Genomic DNA, 24685 nt, shown 5'->3' with positions numbered 1-24685 from the left:
TGCAGAAGCATTTTGATGTAGTCCCAGTGTTCATTTTTGCTTTTGTTTCCCTTGCCTTTGGAGGCGTGTCTAGAAAAATGTTGCTACAGCCCATGTCAGAGAAATTACTGCCTGTGTTCTCTTTTGGACTTTTATGGTTTCAGGTCTCACATTCAGGTCTTCATTCCACTTTATTTTTGTGTATGGTCCTCAACACATTTTTTGATTAGCTTCAAACACAAAATGATGCTTCAGTTCCTAAAATGAGTAGGTAGTATTGACAATAAGGACAAATGGTAACTTCTTCATAGATAAATGGTAAGAATTTGACCCCCTCACGAAGACTAAGGTGCGTGGTCACATCTAACAATTTTCAGGGGCAGAAAATCTTTTTAATTGAAGTTTTTAAAAAAATCAGCAAGTTAGATAAAGTGTGACCCGATGGCATGTAGCCAGCGAGTGCATTCAGGCGTTAGATTGGCAGTTGGTGATAAAAGTCTTACTCTCAGGCCTTGGCATGAAGGAGTTTTATGTGGATGAACTGTGGGAACAGGCTGCGTGGGCCCTTGTAGAACGCACCAGCTCATCTGTTCAGCTATGGCGCAGGCGTGAGGGAGGTCTCGCTCTCTCTGGTAGATTAACGGCACCCAGAAACACTGGGGTTTATAGGAGAACCTCTTATAAAAAACCTAAAACTTTGAAAATGAGATTGTGTGGTAACCGGTTGTACTCGTTAAGGCCTTCGTAGGCAACCGAACATTTATGTGTATGTTTCTTGTTTCCCATCTCTGACACCTGGAGGGGTCCACACGTCGTCATGTCACCCTGTACACCTTTTGTCCTGTAAAAAGACAAGCTCCCTATCATGCAGATGAAGTAGCCTTTGAGGTCATGCAAATGCTGCCTCTTGGCTAGATATATACAGTACCGAAAGTATTACACACAGAGAATTAGAGCTTTAAATGCATTTACCATTTTTATTTTGCTATGCAGAAACATACATTCACCATGGGCTGTGTGATGCAGTTGACAGTGTAATGGAGAATATATCTTTTTGAAGGCTATTTATAACTAAACACTAAATACTTTAATTACAGTGGAAATTCTGTACAATTTAAGGCTTGGCTCTGAACTAGATTGTAAATATGGACCAGATTTGGAAATAAAACGCTTCTTTTCAAGTAAAAGAAAAAAAATCAACTTAAAAAAACACAAGGAAGAAGGAACGAAGAAAGAAAACGAAGAAGCATCAGAAGCCCAACAGGTTTTTCTGGGGTGAAATTTCATAATATTGTAAACTAACAAAAATACAGATTTTCTTCCCCAAATAATGACAATTCACGTATATTTAGGACTTGTCAGGGAACTCTTGGAAGCTTTCCGGATTGGACGCAGACCAAAGCGAACGAGGAAGAAATTTCACATTAATATGCTAAAATCAGTACTACCTGGTAACGGATTAAGTCAGATACACAAAGCAGGATTGTAAGCATTAAGTATTTCCAGACGATCGGGAGTCGTTGCTGTTTACGGGCGGAGTAATAAAACCAGGTGAAACAAGTACAAGATCCAAGTTGTTTACTGAATAAACTCGGTTATTGGCACATCTAATCTGGGATAAACCTGACCCATCGGACCTAGACAGCTTCTAGCATTTTAGGGTCATCTTCGTCTGTCTGTAAACAAAAGGTCTGTCACCTAAGAAACTGCAGTTTTGTTTAGACTTGGATAAACTATGAAAGGCATGGATTGTTTATGTGTTACATGAGATCACGGTTTATATTGTTGGTTATGAACGTGCAGGTATAGCTGAAAACTTAGACACTTGGTGGAAATTAAAAATGCTACTCTTTTTGTAATTTTATCGTTGCTTCATGCAATATCAGTTTCGTGATGCTGATTCGGATTGCTTTATTATGGGAAGATCTCTCTGCCAGTGTCTTTGTTAATGGTCAAGGTCAGTTCTTCCGGATTGAGATTTTCCATGGGCAGATACAAGTCAGTTGGGTTAGAAGAGGGGACTCCATATAGGCTCTGGTTTTCCTAATGGTTTGCATGACTGGATTCATGTGCAGGCTAAGTTATTCCTGTAGGAAAGAGATTTGATCAGTTACTCCCTGGAAAACACCCGAGAGTCTTCCTCAGATGAAGGCCACAAAACACCTATCTTGCAGGCAGGTTATTAAATGCACTTTTGGTCAAGATACTGTAAAATACCAGCCTAAGTCACTGACACGCATTCTCTGAAATAACCACAACGTCACCCACGTGGCGGAAGCTCACTGAAGAAACCTTTTTCTGCTGTCTTCCAAGTCATAGGACTCGTTCGAACGTAATGAGTGACCTTTGCATTATCTTCTTTGAGAGGCCACTCATCAATCTCTATGCCCTAAAGCAGTGGTAGAGAACCTCCTTATTTCCTTTATACACGTGAAGTGTTCAAGAGACTTCTATCACGTAAGCAAGTGAGCAAGTAGCACAACTGTTGCATTCGGCATTCAAAGCCCTCTGGGGATGGTCGGGGCCTGGGAGTCCTTGCACGGCGGGTTAGCGTGTATAACACGTCTGTGCGCAAGCACAAGATGCTATCTGCTCACGATGCGAGCCAAACAGCCATTGAAAAGGCATGCACACGGTCTCTGCAGAAAAGCAGGAAACAAGACTGCATTTTTGCCTCCTCCTGAGGCCCGATGCTACACTAAGAAGCAAAAAAGGCATCCCAAAGAATACAGAAAATACAAGACATCCAACACGGAAGTGAATGCCTGGGTTTCAAGGTAAGAAACAAAGCAAAAACGAGAGCATAAATAGGAGCATAAGCAAACATAGCTGCGGAGAAAGCTTACAATAAGTGGGATAAGTTTTCTGTCCAAAGGAGAAAGGGGTACATTTTCCGAGTATCTGGAACACACAAATTATACGCCTCAGAACAAAATGGCCTTAGTGCTAATTAGGCCACATGGCAAGTGAAATCAAATTTGACCTTTCGAATTTGGATAATGAAGAGTCCAGGGCATGGATGAAAAGGAAACACCAGTGAGGGCATGCACGCAAAGACTGCTTCTTTCTTGATCCTCTAACTGGCAGAATATGCAAAATGTCCACAGGATGGAGCCCCCAAATGTGAAACAAACCAGCGGCCTGTAAGCCAATTCTCCATCCCCTTGGTGAGCAGCCCTGCAAAATGCCAGTGAGAGAAGAAAGAGAGAGGAGGAGGCAGGGGAAGGAGAGAGGGAAGTGTCCCATGCTGCATGCCAGCCAAGGCCAAGTCTAGAAGATCAGCGTCGCCTCTTACCTGGGGTCAATCCTCTCCGTCTTCCGGTGTGATCTCGGTCTCTTTATGGACCACTACTTTGGTCACTGACATGTCAGGGTGCTGCTCTTTGGCCTCTTTAATTGCCTGAGCCAGAGCCTATCCCCAGGAAATCACAGAAGGGCAAAGACAAAAAGGAGGTGGAACATGCATGATCAGTAGCAAGGTGGAGGCTTAGGAGCTAGATCTATATACGTCATTTACAAATGAGGTACAATGACCGCAAAAGGAATTGGAGGCTGCACACTGAAGAGTTAATTCCGAAAACGGTTTAGACCGCCTGATGGACTAAAAGAACAACGCTGGGAAGAGTAAGGCTGACCCCCCTCTGTTTCTCTGCCAGGGGATCTGCCGTCTCGCGCACACTACCTGATCGTGGTCAATGTCCGCATCTCCCGTGATGACGATGCGCTTCTCAATCCTCGTCTCTGAAATGCCTCCTTTCACAGTCTGCAAGGCACAGGCAAGCGTCAGAAATTCACTCACCGGAGGAACAGTCGTTGTTCAGTGGGGGAATCGGGAGAAAACGCTAACAGGGTTTTCAATAACATCATTAAGAACGGAAACAATTCTTTGGCAGTTACTTAAAATGGTTAATTTCAGAAGCGAGCCTGGAATGCAGTTCTGGGGGTGAGGCCGGCCGCTGCTTCCGGAACACCTACCACGTGCTAAGCGCCGGAGTTCTGTGTTAAGCAAAAGGCATTGGGATGCATATTCCTACACAGAAACTAGCACCTAAGGACAAATGCCCCAGAGACTGGGTGAAGAGAGCACAACGCGGGCTCCTGATGTTCACAGAACCCTGGGCGTGTGCAGCTCAACCGGGAAGAAGTTCCGCGTGAATGCCTTCCTTTTACCTGTTCCCGCCCCACTTACTTTGGTGATGTGGGTGGTGGTGGTGGTACTGGTGGTTTCAGACGTGATCGTCTGTGCGCTCATCAGCACACCCGGCTCCAAATCGGCACCCGGATCGACCTGTGCGAGCAGAGGAACAGACACCACACTCAAACACTGACCTCTCTCCAGAGGTCTGCTGTGTGAGCTCAGGGCATTAGGATGACCGAGTTCTCTCTCACGACCACCGCGCTGTTCAGTCAGCACACAGGAGCTCTGGCTATGGGTATGACGCCACCCAAGGCAGCCAGGGGGAGCCATCCTTAAAACACCGGGACTTCAGAAAGGTGAGTCGTGTCTGCCTGAGCTGCTATTTTCCCTGACCTGTGGCTAAGGCGATAGGCTCCTGAGCCTCGTTCTACATTTTGAGATACAGGAAGACCTGCTTAAAGTCACCCGATGTTTTTTTTGGCTCGGTAATAAAGTTACGCTTATCACCGTGATCGCTCCTGATAGACACAGCCTGGCTACTGGGCCCTCTAAGTCCGGCACATTAAGTATCACGTACTTATACTTAAATGCAGCAAGCCAGTAAATGCGGCAAAACAAGGTGCCAGGGCTCCGGCCTCGACAGACGGTCTTACCTGTGAGGATTCGTATGTTATGGTTTTCGTCTCTGTGTGAACTACCGGCACTTCCTTGGTAGAAATTTCGAGCTTTACTCCTCCTGGTGAAACGCTGCCAAAGCTGATGGTTTCTGTCTTCACAGTCGATGACTGTACCAATGAGAAGTAGGCAGTGGCTATTACAGTTTGCACAAAGGCACGCTTTTGGGTTTTTTCCCCTCCCTCCCTCCCCCAGTGGATATGTATAAGCACAGGTTAGTATGAAATAAATGTTTATGTATTACATGGGGAGAGTAAGTTGAGGAATGAGGCAGACACCAAACAGATGTCAGTCTTTCAGGATTAGTTTTCTTTTTTTTTTAAACATGGGATGTTCCAGGTAAAGGAAGGCATTTTGAAGGAAATGTTTAAAAAACTGTTTTTGTGTTCCCCCTCCTCTACTGCATAGATAGATCAAAAATAATCAATCAGCCTTCTGTTTAATAACGTCTTAGAAAAAAGGAATGGATGCTAAGACGTTAAGAACCTCCAACAGCACAGAATTCAGGAATCTCGGAGAGATAAAGAACAAAGTTCTGGCATTTGGTACCTGGGCAAGCACACTGATCAAAAAAAGAAGATTGATCAAATGTTCTATGCTCTTGTTGGCCACGCAGTCCCCAGGTTTACTGCCAATTACAGTAATTACAGCAAAGGTAGAAACCATTTCCTGGAACTACACCTTATTAATAATCATTAAATGTGTATGCACGTGACCCCAAAGATGGAAACCAGCATGGAGACTCCTGAGATTGCCATGCAAGAGGGATATAAGAGGAGAAACAAACTGCATTTGGAAAAGGTCGAAAATTCAACGTAGCTCCATCTTGATGCTTCACTAAATTTCGGGGACTCCCACCACACATATCAGTTTTACGTTAGTGCTGAAAGGAACATCAACTACTAGTTACCTCGAAATGAGGTTTTTGTTCCCAAGTTTCAGAAACGTGGGTTGCTGCACTCTGCTCCTCCTCTGACTCATGGGAAGCAGTGGCCGTTCCTTCCTGTTCGAGGACAGCTTTGCCAGCCACCTCCCCCTTTTCCTCTTTAGCCCCCTCTGTCAGGGCCGAGCCCTCCTTCCCTTTCAAGCCAGAAGCATCAGCAGATGCTGCCTGTGCCGCAGCATCCACATCCTCTCCAGCTGCGTAAGAAGCATCCCCACTCGCATGCACATTCATGACATGTCTTTCCTCCACCAACACGGTTTCCTGCACAACCTTCTCGGCGCTAAGTGACTGGGGGTGCTGGCTTGTTTCCGGCTCTGTTTTGCTGGGCCCCGTCTTGGTTTCCGTTTTCTGCACGGGAAAAGATGGCAGGGTCAGTGTGACTTTCCATAAACCGAGGGTCAAAAAACCAAAATAAAAACAAACGCAGCCACTTGCCAGGACGCCTAAAGCCAGTGTCAAGTGCTTATGAGCAGAAACCCTTATACAAAACATAAATTAGCTTTCATTCCTCCTGCCAGAATCTCTGATGCGTGCCCCCTGCCCCCGACACACACACACACACACACACACACACCCTCAAGCCTGTGCTATGTCCGGATAGCCGCAAAAGCAACGGGACGCAGTACAAAATGCAATTAAAATAAAACAAAATGAAAGCATTGTAGCACACTCCCATGGATTCTGGCAGCTTTCTTAGACCTAACAGAGAGCATAAAATGCTTAAAAAGTTAAATGCAAATTACGATTTCTCAACACGATTGCCTTTGGAATACCTGAAGCATGTTCTACTGGTGGGGCTAAAGGCCCACGACAGCTATGCCAGGCAGACGCAAAGGAAAATAACCGACACCACCTCTGAGGCGTTTAAGGCAAAGCCCCTGGGATGCAAAACACACACACGCACGCACGCAGCCAAGAGGCATAAAGAAAGGCAAATGGGCAGAGTCAGGAACACCAAGGAGGAAGCAACTGGCCACCTGAACCCAGCTTTGAGAAGTAGGAGTAACCCCTCCTATGAATTCCGTTGGTTTTCTCGCAGAGTCTAATAAACTGAAGATTTCAGAGCCATCCATGAGCTTTTCGGCAGAAGACTGTTTAGTCTGGGTGAACAGAGAAACGGACAGTCAAGCACAGAGACAGGAACATAGGCGGGCACATTCACATTCACAGCCGGTTAGACAAAACTGTAAGGGAGGAAGGGGGGAGGAGGGAGGAGGGAATCTACCAGACAAAGTTGGGAAACAGAAAAGGATGGGAAATAAAATAGCAAATTGAGGTGACCATGAGCTCTTGTTTGGTAAAGCAGAGAGAGTTATTAGGACATGGGCGGTGCTGGTTTAAGCAGACCATTTTCCCTTCATTGCAAGCCACAGCAGCACTATCACATCTCGGGATCAGGGAGCTGGAAATAAAACGGCAAGTGTTTTAGCGCCTACGTTGGACTGCAGTGTTGATCTAACCATGACAAAACTTAAAAAGCTTGGGTTGGCTGCTCTCAACAAAAAGCCAAACAGCGAGAACAGAAAAGTTTAGGGTGGAAGGGCACTGCCTCAAGAAAAAAAACGTCATGCTGGAATCTGAAACGGTGGTCCAAGGGAAAGGCACTGGTTACCACAACTCGAGATGAGGAGGACTCGGTAACGTAATGAGCAGTGGCCACGGTGAAGGCCGGTTCCTGTGAGTATCTCCACTCGGACAGGCTCTTCCTCCGGGGACCAAAGAGCCCCACTTTCAAGACCTCGCCCTCCGGCGCTGGCTCCGTCCTGCCCGGGCGCGCGCCCTCCGGGCCGGCGTGGGGCGCTGCGTCCCGGCCCGGCCCCGGGGCTCTCTGGAGCTCGTCCTCTTCGGGGCTCGGCCGCCGGGAATCGGCTTCCTTGATGGGAGCCAGCGATTCGGACAGTTTCCGCTTGGGGGTATGCACCTCGGGTCCTCTCCTGGATTTCTCATCGGGGGCGACGTCCAGGACCTCGTAATCGGCCGTGACCGGGATGATCTTCACCGACTCCGACAACGCTCTGTCCGCTTTCTGAAGGGCTTCCAGACCGCAGGGCTGTATTGCCTTCTCCCCCTCCTTGGCCTTTCCAGTCATGGTTACGATCTTGCCAGATACGGTGTCGTAGGATTTTCCTAGAGTGTATATTTTCTGTTTGCTTTCTCCTTTCAATTGCATTTCCCGGGCCAAGTCCTCGAAGCTCTGCATTTCAATGGCACCAGATCTTAACAGATCGGCTGGGATGTCTCCGGTTCTACTGCTCACGGTCACCACCTTGTAAGTCACAATCTTTTTCGAATCACCATCAACTACCTCAGTGGGTACTTTGTCTACAATAACCCAATCCTCTGTGCCCTATATTTGAAATATAAAAGCTAAATTAGAAATGCTGATGGTCTCATTTCTAAAATAAGAATCCTTTAAGAAACCAGGGCAAAAGCTACATTGTGATGTGACTGCACAGGGCTGGTGTTATTATCTAATAATTCTGGTTGCAAATCTCATCTGAAACTTACAAACTCTAACCTTCAGCTTGGAAGACAGTCTGCACGTAGAGTTGCAATTTCAGGTTTCTTTAAATAGGAACATAACTTGGTGGTAAATTTTTGCAAGAATATACCGGACCTTATGCTAAGCATCTCATCATTTTAGATTTCAAAATTGAATGACGTTACTGAAGGTGTTGTACAAGTTATTTAGCTTGTGTGGACACAAAAAGACAGTTTTCCATGGTAACTAGAACACTGTGCATCGTATCTGCTGTTTTCACAAAGAACTTGCCAGCATTCCACAAATTTCTGTGATTATCATTTTTCATGTTTGTAAATTATAGTTCCTTATATATATAGGAGATCAAATCTACCACAGCACTTCCTATCCGATAAATACTGAGTGTGCCGGTCGTCAAGGGACTATAGTTGGGGGCATTGTTGGAGCCTCTGACAAATAGGTCATGGTGGTCCAATCTTATTTACAACTGAAGCTCACGGTGTGAATAGTTTCTCTGCCACTCTCCTTAGTCTTAGTTCCAATACGACAGAAGAAATGAAAATTAAGAGAGAAGGCTACAAGGATGAGGCCGGGCAGTTGACTAGTCTTACAGATCACAGAGGGAAGCAAAATCACACCAGGGGCAGCTGAGCGCCTTGGTTGACATTTTAAACTACAGTGGTTTCTACTTTCTGGTCTGCCTTACTCTGAAAACTTGAATCTGGAAATGTGTGTGCCTTAGGAAAAAAACAATTACAGATCAGTCTACATGTTGGTGCTGGATTAAATGCAATGAATTGAAAAATAACCTCTAGGGTCGATGGGACAGTTTTCTGGAAAATGATTTGACGAGAGGTAACCGCGGAGTCTCCTTCCTGCATTTTCTTTATCGTACTCGGCTAGTGGGAAAACCAATAAAAGTTCAGAACTTTCAAAATCAGTCAAGGTCATCTAAATTAGTATCACTCTATGGGTAAAGCAGACAGTAAGAAGCCCCAGTAATATCATTAGAAAGCAGAATTATAATGCTTCACTGGCCATACACCGATATAATCACCTAGGCACAAAAGCCATAAAGAAATGATGGCTGGTAACGAAAATGGCAAGAAAATTCCTTTGTCCCCTCCCCGGAATCTAAGCAAAAATGATACACCTACCTTAGCTTTAAGGTCAATTTAAAACGGAAAATAAAAACTAAAAACACTTTAATGACACTGAAATCTGAAGAGCGATTCCCTCCTGGGAAATCCCTTTATGTTTGTTTTTTACCTGAGACTCAAGGAATGGAGAGCTTTCTTGCTGCAAAAATATAACTTTCTCAGAAATTTCTCTTTCTTCTTCGGTCTGTTTGAATAAAGGGGGGTTGGGTTGGAGAAGAGGAAGTAGACAGTTTCCAAAAAAGGCAAGTTAGGAACAGAGTTCTTTGATCGTGTTGTACATATAATATTCATCTCTTTCTGAAGAAGCGAATCATTGTTTATGAATTTGAAAAACGGTCTGAAACCATCTCCAAGTTTAAGAATTACTTCCAAAAAGTAACAGATTCTTTTCTGAAACACTAGCGTAGGGCTCACACGTTTTCTAGTTCTAGAAACGCAAAACACGCGCAAGCAATAGAAAGAGCTCCTTGGCATCTGAACAGTGTCTAGGTCAGTCCTCTGCAAAACTGCACCAGCGAGGAGTGAGAGGAAGCATTAAGATTAAAAAAAAAAAATTAAGTGAGGAACAAAAATCCTCACTCTTACATCGGACGAATCCTGGACTGTCTTCCCCATGTAAGTGCTGCTCAGTCCCAGGCAAAATAATGCACATGGGTCACCGCATCAGCGACTACTCTGAGCAAACCCTGTCAGACCTACATGGCTTTCTTGACTATTCCACGAATAAACAAAGTGAACTCAAAAGTCGACTGGAACTTCTATAAGATGGTGAAGGACTTTAAAAAGTCCGCTTCAAAAGATCTCGGTAAAAAGCAAGTACTTTAGATCTTGCTTTCTTTAACCTATAACAACGTTAAGAAACGTTGAAGTAGATATGCTATGTTAGCCACTAGCTTTTTCCTTTCATCTACTTTTTGTTCCTTTCTTTAGTATTAGATAGGAATAATTCAAGGGGCAATGTATTAGCCACTGAGCCTATCTCTATGCATAGCTATACTACCCCATGCAGCAGTGAGAGAAAGGTATTTAGTAAGAGTAATATAAAAAATAGTAACAGAAAGCTCAAAGTTTTTAGGAGAACGGAACTTTTAAAGTAAATCCTATTGTTGTAAACAATATAATTTAGTGAGAGCTATTTAGTATGTCCACGTCTGTACCAATCTGTCAGTACTGCATTTAAGTTTGCCTATAAGAGATTGTAAGGGAGCATCTGGAATGTTCTCCTGGAGGACCTACTGACAGATTTTGATAGCATCGTTCTCCTATGCCCCTTTTTCGATGAGGAACAAGTAAGAGATTTTTCAAAGGGAAAAAAAGTCCCTATCCTGTCCCATTTTGGGGAAAGGGATTGGAAAAGACAAAATGTACTATGTGGAATCACAAAATATGGATTTCTGGTTTGTTTCACTTTCAATTGTAGCCTCTTTTTCATAGAGAAATAAGAAACAGGAAGGAAAGGTCAAAATTATAGGTACTTTTCAGGATACCACTGCTAGGCCTCTAATTATAGTCACTGAACTAAAGATTATTTTCCTAAGATGAAAGCCTGAAAAAACCCAATAATAGCAGGAAAACAGTGGTTTTCAGCATATCCTGTTATCTGACATCAACTAATTTCAAAAATGTCTTTGTCTTTAATTGAATATATCAACACTATCTGTGTTCGGGACTGTGTACGTCCACTGAGAGAAAAGGGTAACATGAAGGGGATAAACCTTAAAATAAAATCCTGTATATACGGTCAACCCCAATTCAGTTAGTTCGGCTAAAGACAAGTGAAGAGATGCCCATAAAAAAAGAATCAAAATGTTTACTTTTAATATGGGTCAGAATAGAGTCACAGCTGTGCACCCCAAACATTTTGTTTCGCTACTTAAACATTCATCGCTACATCGTAATTGGGAAATAAGGCGTTTACTGGCGTGCAAAACGTACAGAGGTGTTACTCACTTTGACGGGATTAGGGATTTCTGTAGAGCCATAACCCTCATTTCTCCCTGGGCCAGGGTTGTTCAAACCGGGCTTTCCGTTAGAATTATGTGGAGAGGTTTCAAATGATAAAGGGTGCAGCTCAGACTAAATCAGACTCTGATCGCTCCTCCCTTTGTTTTAAAGTAGGCTCCACGCCCCGAGCAGGGTTTGAACTCATGACCTCGAGATCAAGAGTAGGATGCTCCACCAGCTGAGCCAACCAGGTGCCCCCAGACTCTGATTTAATAGATCCTGGGCATCAGTATTTTAAAAATTTTCCTGTGGGCAATTTTAATATGCACTTAGAGTTACCCCCAAGGCCTGGGCCACTGAAGTCAGATTCAAAGAATGAAGAGAACTCTCCCCTATCTGTAAATAGATGGTCATGGTGTATGGTTGTTTTTTTGGCCCAAATCGAAGCCCATGCAAGACCTGAGTAACAAGGGTAGACTAGAAAGCAAGCAAATGCACAAATAGAGCCGATTCTAGTTATTTCCGGTAATTATGTTCAATGAAATCACCATGAACAGTGAATTAGTGAACCACTGATTTTGTGGGAAATACACGGTTAAGACTTCTGTGAGCCTCTGGTCACGATACTGTCGACTGCTCCATATATAACCTCGTCTTATATGTGCTTTTGTTTCAAGACTCGTTATTTAATGCTTATTACTGATCCATTAACATTGAACTCACCGTCAACAGCACTATAGCATACTCCTGAATGAAACTTCTCTAACACACGTATTTTCCAAAAAGGCACATCACAGCCTTCTTGTGCTTAGGAACACCTGCTAGCACTTCAGCACTAGGTTTGGGGGTCATATTACACAGCAAAATCACCCTCGAAAATGCAGCACTGAATAGGCCATAAAAAGCACATTTGTTTACAGTATGAGAATAGAAACAAGAAGGCAGAACACTGCCTTGTTCAACCCACGCTGGGAATGCGCACGGTGAGCGACTCAAAGTTTTCACTACTCTGTGGCTGTCTGCCGAGGGCTGTGAAAGCGCCATTAACACTGATTTTAGGGTTACGATGAATTTCAGCAAGTAGGCGAATGTGCAAATATGGAATCCGTGAATAAGGAGGATCGGCCGCGCTAAGCTGAAATACCTATAAAACTACCACCTACACTAAAAAATGTACTGATGCTGCATAGGTGCTAACGGGTATTGCATTTTGGTGGGGATTTGGAAACGTTTAGTATTCAAGTGACTGGGATCAGTCTACATGTTGGTGCTGGATTAAACGGAATGAACCCGTAGCAGGGACGAAGCCTAGGTGCATCACCAAAGGCTGTAAAGGGAGAGATCCGAGGACAGAAGACATACCTGGAACCCCTCATGTACCACACCTCTATCTTTCCTATGTGTGCTGGGCCCTGTATATGGGCTTGTCTACTTTCCAGCGTTAATGAGGAGCTGCTTTGGGGCATCCTTGCTACTTCTCTGCTATTAACTCAATACTGGAAAGCTGAAGCCACTGGCAATAACATTCCCACTTTATAGCAAACATACATGATGTTCTTAGAATATAATCACCACTACTAGCTCACTATAGAGTACTCAAGTAATCTGAATGAAACTGATGTGTAATGCTACAGGAATACTCCGGCAACAGTTCATTTATTCTGCGTAAAAGGGCCCTTTTCAACGTAATTCAAATGGATATATACCTTGTCACTTTTTAGCTGGGATTGGAATTGTCGTGAACATGGTGACTGTGGTCACTTTTGATAAACAGCTTTCAAGGGAAGCTTGGAAAATGATGAAAATGAGTGTAATGATATTCCTCTTCTCACTGCAAGGACCTGAGCGTTGCATACAGACTACCATTTAAAGAATTTTTCTCCCCTAAAGGCCTAAGTTTTCATCTTCTTCTGTCTCAGGTTTCTGGACAAGTCTCTTACAGTCAAGGAGTCTTGAGAAGAAAGAAGGTAATCGATACAATGCTAGAAAGGTAGTTTTACAAAACCACTTCTTTTGAAAGACCAGCACGATGACGTCTAACAGCTGACAGTGGCACCACTGTCATGTGTGGGTCCCACGGAGGAGGCCGAGACGTAGTGTCGGCTGGATCCTCCCAGTCTGGCTGTGCATTTAAAGACAGCTTTCCAATATGGAAGGCTCTCACTTGAAAAGACATTGTGGGCTCTATGCTCTTTACTAAAAGCCAAATGCAAACTGACTGTAAGTCAGTTAAAATAACCAATCAGGCATATTTTTAAAAATCAGTCAAGAATCAAAATCCAATCGAACACCGACTGCATCAGTAAAAGCCTGGTGTGGTATTCCCCAGAGTAGAAGAGGTCCTGAGATTCTGTCAACTTCAGATGAGCGTTCAAACATTAGACAATCTCCGTAACACCTCGTCTTGCAACTGACGAGAAACATTCGTGAGGTTTCGGGGCATTTCTTAGTGCAGCAGAAAAAGCATTTTCAGAAAAAGCGTCCGCTCATTAAGACAGTATCTCAATTTCTCCCAGCTGTGAAATCTAGGTTTACAGTCAGAATAAACCCATTTGCATGCACCGTGGTTCCCCGGAGCCTCCCTGTTCACTCCAAGCACCCTGTGGCGTGACTACTCACTCCTTAGCCACCACATCCTTTTACTTTTGCAGCCCTGACTATGTCAGTTCAGGGTTTACACAGACAGGTGGTGAGACTGTCTACTCAGAAGCCTGCCAAGTCGGGTCCCCAGGCACACACCCTGCAGAGAAGCAAGGCTAGTGAGTGAACAGAAGACAATGGCGACGCAGCGCCTGAATACCGACCTCTTCGGGTACAAGCGGTTCGATCATGGGCGCGTCCTCCTGCCTGGCGGCTAGTCTCACTGGGGAGGTGGAGAGCCTCTTCTCCCATTCGTTTGTGATGGCAGTGTCTGTGGAGGTTTCTAAAAAGGTTCTTTTCAGCTCACTAATATTGGTTTGATGTTTCATCAGGTCATCTGGAGTTTTATCTAGCTCCTATATTCAGAACATAGAGAATCCAACAGTCAACGTTTTACGTTTGCCTTCCTATCTGCGTGTGTGTGTGTGTGTGTGTGTGTGTGTGTGTGTGTGTTTAAGTAATGTCAATCTCATTAGTAGTCAAAATAAAAGAATTCTGATCAGGGCTCATGACACTACCACAAGCACTTTGGTGAAAATGTGATATTTCTAAGGAAAAGAGAAGAAAAAAAAATCCAGTTCACGCAAGCATAAAAATCAAAAGCGTTTTTGAAAGGCAAACCGTAGAGTGTAATTCGCATGTAACCAGACAAAATTAAAATGAATACACACAGAAAAAGGGATCTATATCTAGGAGAGAGGAAGGAATCAGAGTAGGCTGAGAAGGTATCCCCACTTATTCACAGGTGAGAGCACACAGTTCATGCATCATTGTATGAGCCCACGGGTATGCCACTAAAAGAAATGTCAACACGCACAAACATGCACTGGTATATACCAATACCAACCTCTAACATAAGATTACTATGTTTGACATACACATTTTCACCCTTTATTCGCTTAATCAGACTATTCTGAAAAAAGTGGAGAAGAAAGGGAAAAGTAAGGGACACGGTAGTCACGGGAACCAATGCCGTCCTCCACATTGCACCGACAACACGGTAACCGGCTACGGAGCATGCTGGAAGACTGGAACACCGTAGACAGACAATGACTTATCACACACTGAGTTTTGCTTTTGTTTTCTTTTTAATTTTCTACCTGTGCCTTGAGCTCTGCATCTTCCTCCTGGTCCGACTGCCAGCATCAAGAAAGAGTGGGAAATAAAGTCTTACCATGTAATTGACTCTAGGATTGCAGAACTATGGTCTATATCAACTTGCTAGAAGGGGGCACTAGTTTGTTCTTGTATACGGAGAGTTATTTCTTACATGCAAGCCACGACGTTCTCACATGTAATGGAAGACAGGAGCAAAAGATTCCTTGCCTAGTGGGTCTTTGACACTTTAACCCGGAGACTTTTAAGGGAGAGCAGCACACACACATAAGTGGGAGGTTGAACAGCTAGGGCCTGCCCTGTTACCCTTAATGAACACTAGGAAATGGTTCAGGAAGTGTGGGGAGCCACACTACAACTAAAATTCACAAGAATGGTTATGATCACCCAGTAATGAGAGCTCCCTGGGAACGTATGCATCTTTATAATCCCATGGGGTTAGCTATTATATTTTCCCCAACTTGTAGGCCAGAGAACAGAAGTTCAAAGACTTCAACATAGAGGTCCCCACACTTAAGAGCTTCTTGGAACCCTAAAAAAAGTTAAAAAAAAAATAACTTTTTAAATTAAAAAAATAAAAAATGATACTAAAAAATAAAACACAATAAAAAAGAATTTCTTGGAACCTTGAATTTCTTAAACCCATGTACTTAAAAAACACATTTGGGAAGGGAGAAAACTGATACGGTGGAAGTCAACAAGTTAAAAAAAAAAATCACCTACCATCAACATTACCAGCATTTAAAATGTTCCTAAAAAATACAACATTTGTCTAAAAGCCACTTCATTATCCTTATATTTCTCATCTCAAGGACCTGCTTAATCCTCGGACTGGCGTCTGAGTGCTGGTAACTAGGCCTCACCGCAAGGGCAGGCAGTAGTAAGCCTGCGTCTCTCCCCGGGGTGGGGGTGGCGGGGGCACCTGACCCAGGGCCTGGGCTCTGTGCTACGGGAGTTGTCCACAGTGTAATTACAGGTGAGAAGAGGGAGACCCCTGCCACAAATCAGTCCATCATGGTCTCCGTCTCCTTAGCTCCTCATGGGGCAAGACTGCCTGCCTGGCAGTTTTGTTTCTAAGGAAATAAAACTGCCTGCTCTACTGTTGTCCTGGCTCCGGAGAGGAGGGAGGGGAAAGTGTTTAAAAAGCGTGAGAGGGCACAGGTAACCAACGCGGTGCTGGCAACACACTAATTCTTGAGGGTATCCTGCGTTCACAGATCTTTATTTTATCTTTATGCTTCACAGTCACCTATGGCGCAGGCAAGGGTTTGCATGCTTGAAATATTTATTACCTAACAACCTACAAAACTGCTATCAGAGTATTATCAAAATATTTTCCATTTAGGGCACACATTAAGATTACAGTGAAGTTTACTGAATGTATTAACACGAAACTAATAATTCTTATAAAATCAAGATGTAATTTTGCTATGTTCAGCACCGAAAATTATTAACTTGTAATACATTTATATGTGATTGCTTAAAAGAATCTGGATAGTGGTTTTACAGTATTATTTAAAAAAAAATTTTTTTAAGCAGGCTCTATGACTAAGCAGGGCTCGAACTCATGACCTCAAGATCAAGAGTCACATGCTTTACCAGCTAGGTGCCCCAACAATATGGTGATGATGATGATTTTTTTTTCAAGGTCAGTGCTGTTTTTTTAACTTAAAAAATTATGATTTCCAAACTTTGAATTGAACTCTGGCATTTCCCAAAGATGCAATTTAACAAAACTCCTTTTTAAAAAGTTTTTCTGAAGATATTTTCAATTAAGTACTATACAGATGCTATTCACATTTTTAGTTCCTGAATATCTAACTAGAAAAGACCGTTCTACCTGGATAATGGGAAAAAAAACTAAAAAAAAACAAAAAAAACAAACAAAAAAACCAAAACAGAGTGAACATATCACAAAGTAAAAAAAAAAAAAAAAAAAAAAAAAAAAAAATCTGCTAGTACTTTAGGAAAGGAATGTCCTGGCTTCCATTACCATAGATACTGTTTTTATGGAAATTTTCATTACTGGTAGAGAAAATTTAAAAAACACAAGTGCACATATTAAATGTATCCTAAAGAATTTATAATGGATAAATGACAGCACAGTATCTTCCTATCACTGTTCGACGTGATCACTTTTTTTTTTAAATCAAATACAAACAGTAATTTGCCAATTTTTTCTTTGAGAATCCATTTCTTTTAAGGGACCTAGGTTGTATCCATCCAATCTACAAAACTGCGTATTTTAATAATTATTATTTGACCATCTGGGATTTAAGGGATTTCAAAAAATAGGTCTGTATCTAGTGAATAAGCTAATTAATTGTGAACTCTCCTCCTCCCTCATCATGGCTATCACACATAAACAGCCTCTCATTTGGGACAGGGGAATATATATATATATATTTTTTTTAAGTATTATTGGTTTGTCCAAGGGTTCTCAAAATGTGATTCTAAAATGGGCAGAGTCAACATCCCCGGGAACTTGTCTGAAATGCAAATTCTCGAGTCCCACCCTAGACCTTCACCTTGACTGAGAAATGTGAAGATGGGGCCCTGCAGAGGACTATCCCGATGCAGGCCAGAGTCTGAGTACCACTGGTCTAGGCAGTAGAGTATATTTAACTCCTACTTTCCAAGTTAGAATTTAGCTCCACTCAAAAAGCTAATATGCCAAGTTCCCGAATACAGAGACCCCTTCACAAGGCACTTTTGTTAGGCGGCTATCAGACACCTGCAGTGATGATACCAACCTCAGTGGCGGTGGTTTCCCCATCGGCTGCGGTGTCCGTGCGCTCACTGTCGGTCTATTGATCACAGAAGTGACCAGGGTCCGGGAGGAAGGCAGGAATAGAAAACAAACCCGTTTGGTCAAATAAGGTATGGCACGGGTCAAACAGTTCACTCTCTTTCTACGTGATCAGTATCCTACTACCTTCCCACAAGGATGCAGGTTCAAGCAAAAGCAAAAAGAAAGGCCAGAGCTAGGTTTTCTCAGCAGAGCCACTCAGAGGAAGACCAGAGGCGCACAGCCTGCGGGAGCCGCAGGAACTGCATTAGCCGAGCTGACTTGTCTGGTTTCATGTCTCAGGAAAACCAAATTGTCATTCTTTCCCCCCCTTTCAACTAAACCCCCGAGAAAGATCTCTTAAAAATGTTTAATGCAAATAAAATTGACGTTTATATATATTTTTCTATTCTTGTAATGGGTCACATTTCAATGATAAACTACGATGTAAATTTAAGTAAAAAGCTACTATAACAGTCACTGGACTTTCAGCCCCTCATTTATATCATGTTGATAGTTGACACCCACTTATGACCATCAGGCTGTCTGCATTACCTATTAATTATAAAAAGCACATGCCAGTGACTCACAGGCATATGTTTTATATGTGAAAAATAGAACTCAATTTTCAAGTAGCAGTGTTCGCTTTTTTTTTATAGACTAAATGTGGTGTTTATTTTGCCCCACCCTCCAATATAAAGACGTGTATCGAGATATGTAAACATCTCTTTCCCAAACAACCATTCAAATGAAGCAAATTATAATAATTAAAAAAAAAAAACAGAGAAAGAGAGACATCTACTTGTAAACAAATAAAACAAAGCACAGCATTTGACAGAGCCTAAGTTTTCAAGGGAGAATGAGAATAGCAATTTCAGGATCGGTTTTGAAGCTGCTTCATAGAGGTTTATGATCGAAAACAAACGATTTTCTCTGGAGTATAGTAGAACCATCGCCATTGAAAATGGGACGCCTAAATGCCATAATACAATATTAGCTGACTTTCCCTCCACGAATGTCAACTGATCATTAATAAAATTCCCTTCAGCAAAGATGAACGATTAATATTTTGAAAACAAAAATCAAAACTGGGGGCTGTACACCTGTGAACCTGCCTCTTCAAGTAATCTTTCAATCCTGACAATAAGGACTGGCAAGAAAGACGACAGGGGCAGTGCGATGTTCACACCAACCTGACTCTGGCTAGGCTGGCTTCTTGGCACTATCCCAAGCTTTCGTTGTATATATTCCTAAAAGAAAATACGTTAAAAATTCATGTTTGGCATGTGCGCCTGAGGCGGCCAGCTACCATGACTTCAGTGGAACACGGTTTCCAGGAGTTTGGTAAAGAATGTGTGCAGACACGTTTTCATGACCTGGCTGCCTTGGCAACACCTGGTGCGGGGGGGGTGGTGGTGGTGGAGGGGGGACTATTGGTCTTCTCTTAAGGGTGATCACTGCTATGGCAGTAGCATGGCATCACCAACTGCCAGCCTAGGGAAAGGCCGATTTGACTTAGGGGGAGAGACACAGGTTATTGTACAGGTGCACAGAGTAGCTCAAAGAAACCTTAGGCTTTCAAGGACAAATAAGCATGACCTGTGCTTCCTGCGCTGCCCAGTTTTGTGAAACGCTTCCAAAGGGCTTGAAAGTATTTCTCCTCCTACATAACTTCCCTCATGGCTTTAAAATTTACTAAAGCATCTTGGCTTTAGACTACAGTCATGGTCAAGAGCGGGGGCTCTGATGTCAGACTGACATAGGCTCAAATCCTTGCCATTTAAATTTGTGACACACTGGGCATGTTTCACATTTTAATCCCAATTTCCTTCCGGTAAAGTGGAGAAAGTAACAGCCCTAACTGTATCAGGTAATGGAGAGTAAGTGCCTTATAGAATGTCTGACATACACAGACGTAAAAGTGCCTATGCTAATTGTAATGATATTAATATAATGTTAGTTACATTATAATACTACATAATTATTACTACCATTTTTTCTAGCTATACCAAAAAAAAAAATAGCTCAGGCCATATCTAAAGTCCCTTAAATTCCTACTGAGCACGTAATCGGTTATTCAACAAATACAGTGCATGATCAATAAATAGTCCATAAAAAAGGCTGAATAAAGCAGCTTTTACAGCAACCGTTCTTTATATGACTGAACAAAACTATGAAATGTATAACATATTGCAAACTATCATATAATTCTGTTTACATAACTTAAAATGTTAAAAATCAGCTGATCTATTAATTTTTCCTAATTTGAATCTTTTTTATATTATGAAAAAAATTCCTCACAAATTAACACATAATTACAATTTACAGTACAGTGAGCTAAATTCAGCTCATGTTTCTTGACCGATGATTTAATATTCTGTTCCCTTTCTTCTGTGACCATTCTTGAAGGTACAAAAGAAAAAAATGATTGGTCAACAAGCGTTATAGTTGAAATGATTATGCCTTTCTCCACTGGGTTTCACTCTTGAGAAAGGCTGGCACTAATTAAGCCACACTGCAAGACGTGAAAACTTGAAGCAGGGATGATAAAATGTTTGAAAAGAACTATAGTCATTAGTGATTTTGCAAAATGAACATGACATAGCTGAAGCGTATGCTACATGAAATCATCGTTTAGTTGCCAAAGTGCTTGAGGCCTAGCGACTAAAACAGGCCATGTAAACAAAATTTTTTTTTTCTTCTCCTTAAATGGAATGACCTACATAGGAGCCCTCCGGCTCAGCCCGACCCGGAGGGCACAGCTCTTAACACTTAGGGTTAAGAGACGACATTGAACAGATGGCCACACGCGAAGTCTTGTGTCAGGAGGGCTGTAATGGTTGACCCAGGCCGGAGAGGAGGGCTACAAGGACCGCACCAGCCAGAGCTGGCTCGCAGTCTCAGAGATTTGCAAGAACAGGGACAGTTATCTGCTGGAAGGCTCCAGTCACGTGGTCACTGGCTTGCGCCGGGTAACTGCTGTGATTTGTTTTGCTGATGTAATGCAGACATGCCCAAATTTAACATTAATTTTCATGCACTGATTACAACAAGATGTACACCCTGGATTAGGCACAAGATCTGTGTGGTTTGCTACGGGAAAGTTCAGTTCTTGAGAATTCAGAAAAGCACAAAATGGCCATCTTTTTTGTTTTGTGTTAGCTTCACGACTAACTCCATTGCTAAAGGAAAAATACATGTCCAGGTTGGAATCCAGCTAATATTACAGTCTTTGGAGATAATCTTGCGTTCTCAATGTTGTCTGTTCTAGTCCTCCATTATTTGATAATATTGCCACTGTGAGAAATAGCGATTGAAAGCTAGGATTCATTCTCTTGAAATATTTTCCATGCATGAAAATTTAATTCTGTATTAAATAGATTTGGAGCCATACGACCTAAGAACCTTGAAAATGGCTGAAAAGGCCAAACTTTTATTTAAACATCTATGAGGCCATTTCCATTTTTTCCCTTCTGCTGCTAAGAAATGGTCATAATATCACTAAATATAGATACACACCTCGCAATTCTATATACTCACAGGTGTACCTCAAATTATGATTTCTAGCTGAGCTGAAAACTGAACAGATTTTTTTTTTTTTAGTGTTGCTTTGACTTTGTGACTTTTTTTTTTTTTAATGCTGGGAGTGCTGGGCTTGTCTCCTGCCACAAAAAGGCTTGCTTTGTGAGAACAGAAGAGCTGAAGGGGCCTGGGGAAGGTGTGGGCAGGGGGGTGGGTGGCAGCCAGGCCCTCTGTTGGCAACTTCTGTTCTTTGCCCCTGCGCTCTGTTTGAAGGGAACTGCCGGGCTGTTCATACAGCTGTGGAGTCGTGTGACAGGAGAGCAGTTAAGAGGCAAAGCTAATGGCTGCCATGTCAACTCACCCACTGGCTCGGGTAAGGGACAGGAGACAGACAGGCGGCATGTTTTCTCAGACAGAGGCTGCAGGCCCCGTCCTTTCTCCACTGAGCACACGCCGGGCTGAGAGCCACAGGGGCCTATCCGGCCTCCCTGACCTTCCCGGACTGTCCGGTGTGTGTGGATCTTTTGGCCTCTGCTGGGGTTGAAAGAATCGCTGCTACCCAATCTATCCATTGGCACTGTTAGTGCCGATGAAGTTACAGCCCATTTTTACGGCATGCGGACATCTTAAAGGAATCTCTTCCTAAGTGTGAAAACCGCAGTTACTTCCGGCCCTCTTTGCGTTCCTACCGGCCACGGAGGTCATGTGGGCCTTTGAAGCTACCCAAGCATTTTCTGTGGCCCAACACACCCTTGGGGTCTGGCTCACCTCCGTGAGTCACAGTGATAGCCTGGCAATGACAACAGAAGGGCAGAGTGGGGACACTTCAGAATCCCCAGGGAGGAGAGGCACTGCCAGTTTGGGGAAGCCACCCACCCAGACGAGGATGGCACACCTCCGACGGGGTTCGCTGCCACCTCACCTTGAGTATCACGTACCTCCTGGTATCACCACTATGTGTGATTATCCCAGGACGCATTCTGGTAACGCTCCGTAAACCTGGGTTAAACTTATCTCTCGGTCTCCTGGCTCGTTTCCTTTACGACACGAGAACTGACCAGAACTTGAACCTAACCCTGATTTTTTAACATAGCTGACAGGTTATTTGCAACGGACGTCTGAGTCCTTCAGCATCCGGAGAAGTCAGCGGGTAGCGGAACGAATCCGGGCTGGGTGCAGGCTGCTCCATCCACATGGCGTTGTGCCTAACCCTGGGGCCGGGTCGCACGCCCCGACACACAAAAACCTCTCACGTGTCGGCACAGACAATAAATGAGGCTCTGAAAGTAGGGCCGCTAGTGCGGTAGGCGCCTAACACTGTTTCGGCCCGAAGCCCCGACCACGACAGGGAAGTGTGCTCTGTGCCGAGGTACACACCTCTTCCTCTGAACTGTCACTCGGGTCATTGTCTAGTGAGGCACTCAAGGAGGCCGCCTTGGGCTCCAGGTAGCAGAGGCACATAGCCAGAGGGAAGGAGAGAGTGAGGGCATATGGCACTGAGAAGGAGGCGGAGAGCAGAAAGAAAAAGATGAAGAGGAAACAGGGCACAAGGGAGGGCGAGCGAATCGGGAGGTAATGCTGCAGGCTCTGGGGGAGGAGGTTGGTTTCCGACAGGTTGGGGAAAGAGAGGTACCCATCGTCATCTAGAAGAGAAGGGAACGACTCTGGGAGCTGCAAGGAGAAGGAAAACAGGGTGGTCCCTTTGCCGGTTTGCTGTTTGTAGCTAAAAGCCACATCTTGGTCCCCTAAGGACGGCCTCCCTTTGTGGTCAGAGTCCAGGGCGGGCTCTCCGCCCACGGGCACGGCGCCTTGGGCCGGCTCGACACCCGGGGGTTGGCGGTCATTCTCCTTACACCTCCTACGGAGCTCTGGGGGGGGTGCAGGGGGACGATGGGCTGATGGGGGGGACGGAAGGCATGAGTCAGTGCCAAGCCCAGGTGACTGATGTGAAAGAGACAGAGAGAGACAGAAAGCAGCAAACAGAGGTGCAAAAGGACAAAAAGAAAACTGCAATTAGTTACTTTTCTTATGGGTATCAATATAAAATTGTAAAACAAGAATTTTAGCACTATGGTTGTTCATGTATTTAAAGTATTCAAGCCACATGCCAAAGATACCACGAATGGCTACTGTTCCCCCATCAGACTGTCGACTACAGGCTGCGTTTTTTTTTTTTTTAAGTCAGCACCGAAGATATTGGTGGGTAATCTCAAAGTCTACATGTTTCACACCATCCACAAAGTCTGTTTAGACCAACAATTCTAGAAAGCTTTAGGGTTTTGAAAGCAAACATAACTCTCAGATAACTTAAAATCAAGACTTTCAATAACGTCTCCTGATCTCCAGCTAATAGATCTGTTACTAAAAGTTTGGTTGAATTAAGAAATGAAAATGAATCCAAGATTTGATTATTTAAAGAAAAAAATCTTTAGGGTTACCTTTCCTCACTGAGTCAATTCCATCCCAAACAGGTGGGTTTCCAAATCAAGAAGTTTCTGGCCCCACTCCCATCTGATCAGTAGTGCCACTCAGGGAGCTCGACAATTAGCATTTTAAGGAGCTCATGCTCCATGCAGAATTGAGGTTCCTTTGAAAACTTCTATTTGGGCTCCTTTCTCCAGGATGTAAAGAGAACTTAACACTCAAAGGAGGGCTTCAATAAGGTAACTAGCAAAAACAATGTGTTTTCATGTGATGTGGCCCATTAGCCTTTCCCTTTGTATTATTTGTGGTCCATAAATAACAGAAAGGTACAATGTCCCAGCCTTCAGGTTGTTCTTAAGCGAGTGATCACTAGATGTAACTCCCCTGGTTTGAGTCCTTAACAGAATGAATGATAAAGGCAGGCATCCCCACAAAAGTGTCCCCGGGGAGTTCAGGCTTCTGCAGGGCAAAGAGAGGCCCTTTCCACTCTCTTTGGCCCCGGCAGCCTCTAGGACCACAGCCGGCTTCCTCTGCAGGTGGTGGAGGGCTGCTGAGCCGGGTGGGGGTGGGTGTGCGTGGAGGGAAGCCAGCAAGCTCCACACAGGACCTGGCACAGCTCAGAAGCTGCTGGGCCCCAGGAGTTCAATTCAAGGTCACACAGAGCCTGAAGCTAGACTTCCACTGCTCTCTGTGACACTCTGTGTGAGTGTGCACGTGTGTGTGCATGTACACGTGTGTTTTGCCTAGAGACTTGAGAGCATGGAAATTAGTCGCCCTGGCTTGTAACTCCCAATCCTGACTTGGTAAATAAAAAGAGGGTAAGAACGTGCACAAATAAAATCGTATCACGGATCTATTAGAAGCGTCTCCT

At 43.7% G+C, this 24685-nt stretch overlaps 1 protein-coding gene across 36 annotated transcripts in view; it reads right to left on the bottom strand.

Annotated features, from left to right (window-relative positions):
- Window positions 1–929: 929 nt before the first annotated feature.
- Window positions 930–24685, bottom strand: part of EPB41L3 (erythrocyte membrane protein band 4.1 like 3) — a 234190-nt gene continuing 210434 nt past the window's right edge. For 5 of the 36 annotated variants that reach the window (XM_043558346.1, XM_043558334.1, XM_043558338.1 and 2 more), the window contains exons 13-27: window positions 22768–23331; window positions 17834–17887; window positions 15065–15100; window positions 14812–14877; window positions 14129–14320; window positions 9490–9564; window positions 9030–9119; window positions 7351–8085; window positions 6716–6838; window positions 5703–6086; window positions 4771–4902; window positions 4169–4267; window positions 3662–3742; window positions 3275–3391; window positions 930–2066 (exon numbers count right to left, since the gene is read on the bottom strand). In XM_043558346.1, the coding sequence (XP_043414281.1) occupies window positions 3281–3391; window positions 3662–3742; window positions 4169–4267; window positions 4771–4902; window positions 5703–6086; window positions 6716–6838; window positions 7351–8085; window positions 9030–9119; window positions 9490–9564; window positions 14129–14320; window positions 14812–14877; window positions 15065–15100; window positions 17834–17887; window positions 22768–23331 (2742 nt within the window). In that variant the 3' untranslated portion in view covers window positions 930–2066; window positions 3275–3280. Of the gene's footprint in view, window positions 2067–2176; window positions 2619–3274; window positions 3392–3661; window positions 3743–4168; window positions 4268–4770; window positions 4903–5702; window positions 6087–6715; window positions 6839–7350; window positions 8086–9029; window positions 9120–9489; window positions 9565–14128; window positions 14321–14811; window positions 14878–15064; window positions 15101–17833; window positions 17888–22767; window positions 23332–24685 lie in introns of those variants that run through there. The other 31 variants (XM_043558356.1, XM_043558357.1, XM_043558364.1 and 28 more) reach the window with 26 other exon arrangements.

The sequence above is a fragment of the Prionailurus bengalensis genome, chromosome D3, assembly GCF_016509475.1.
Source record: "Prionailurus bengalensis isolate Pbe53 chromosome D3, Fcat_Pben_1.1_paternal_pri, whole genome shotgun sequence".
Lineage (NCBI taxonomy): Eukaryota > Metazoa > Chordata > Mammalia > Carnivora > Felidae > Prionailurus > Prionailurus bengalensis.
This window is presented reverse-complemented; position numbering and strand designations above follow the sequence as displayed.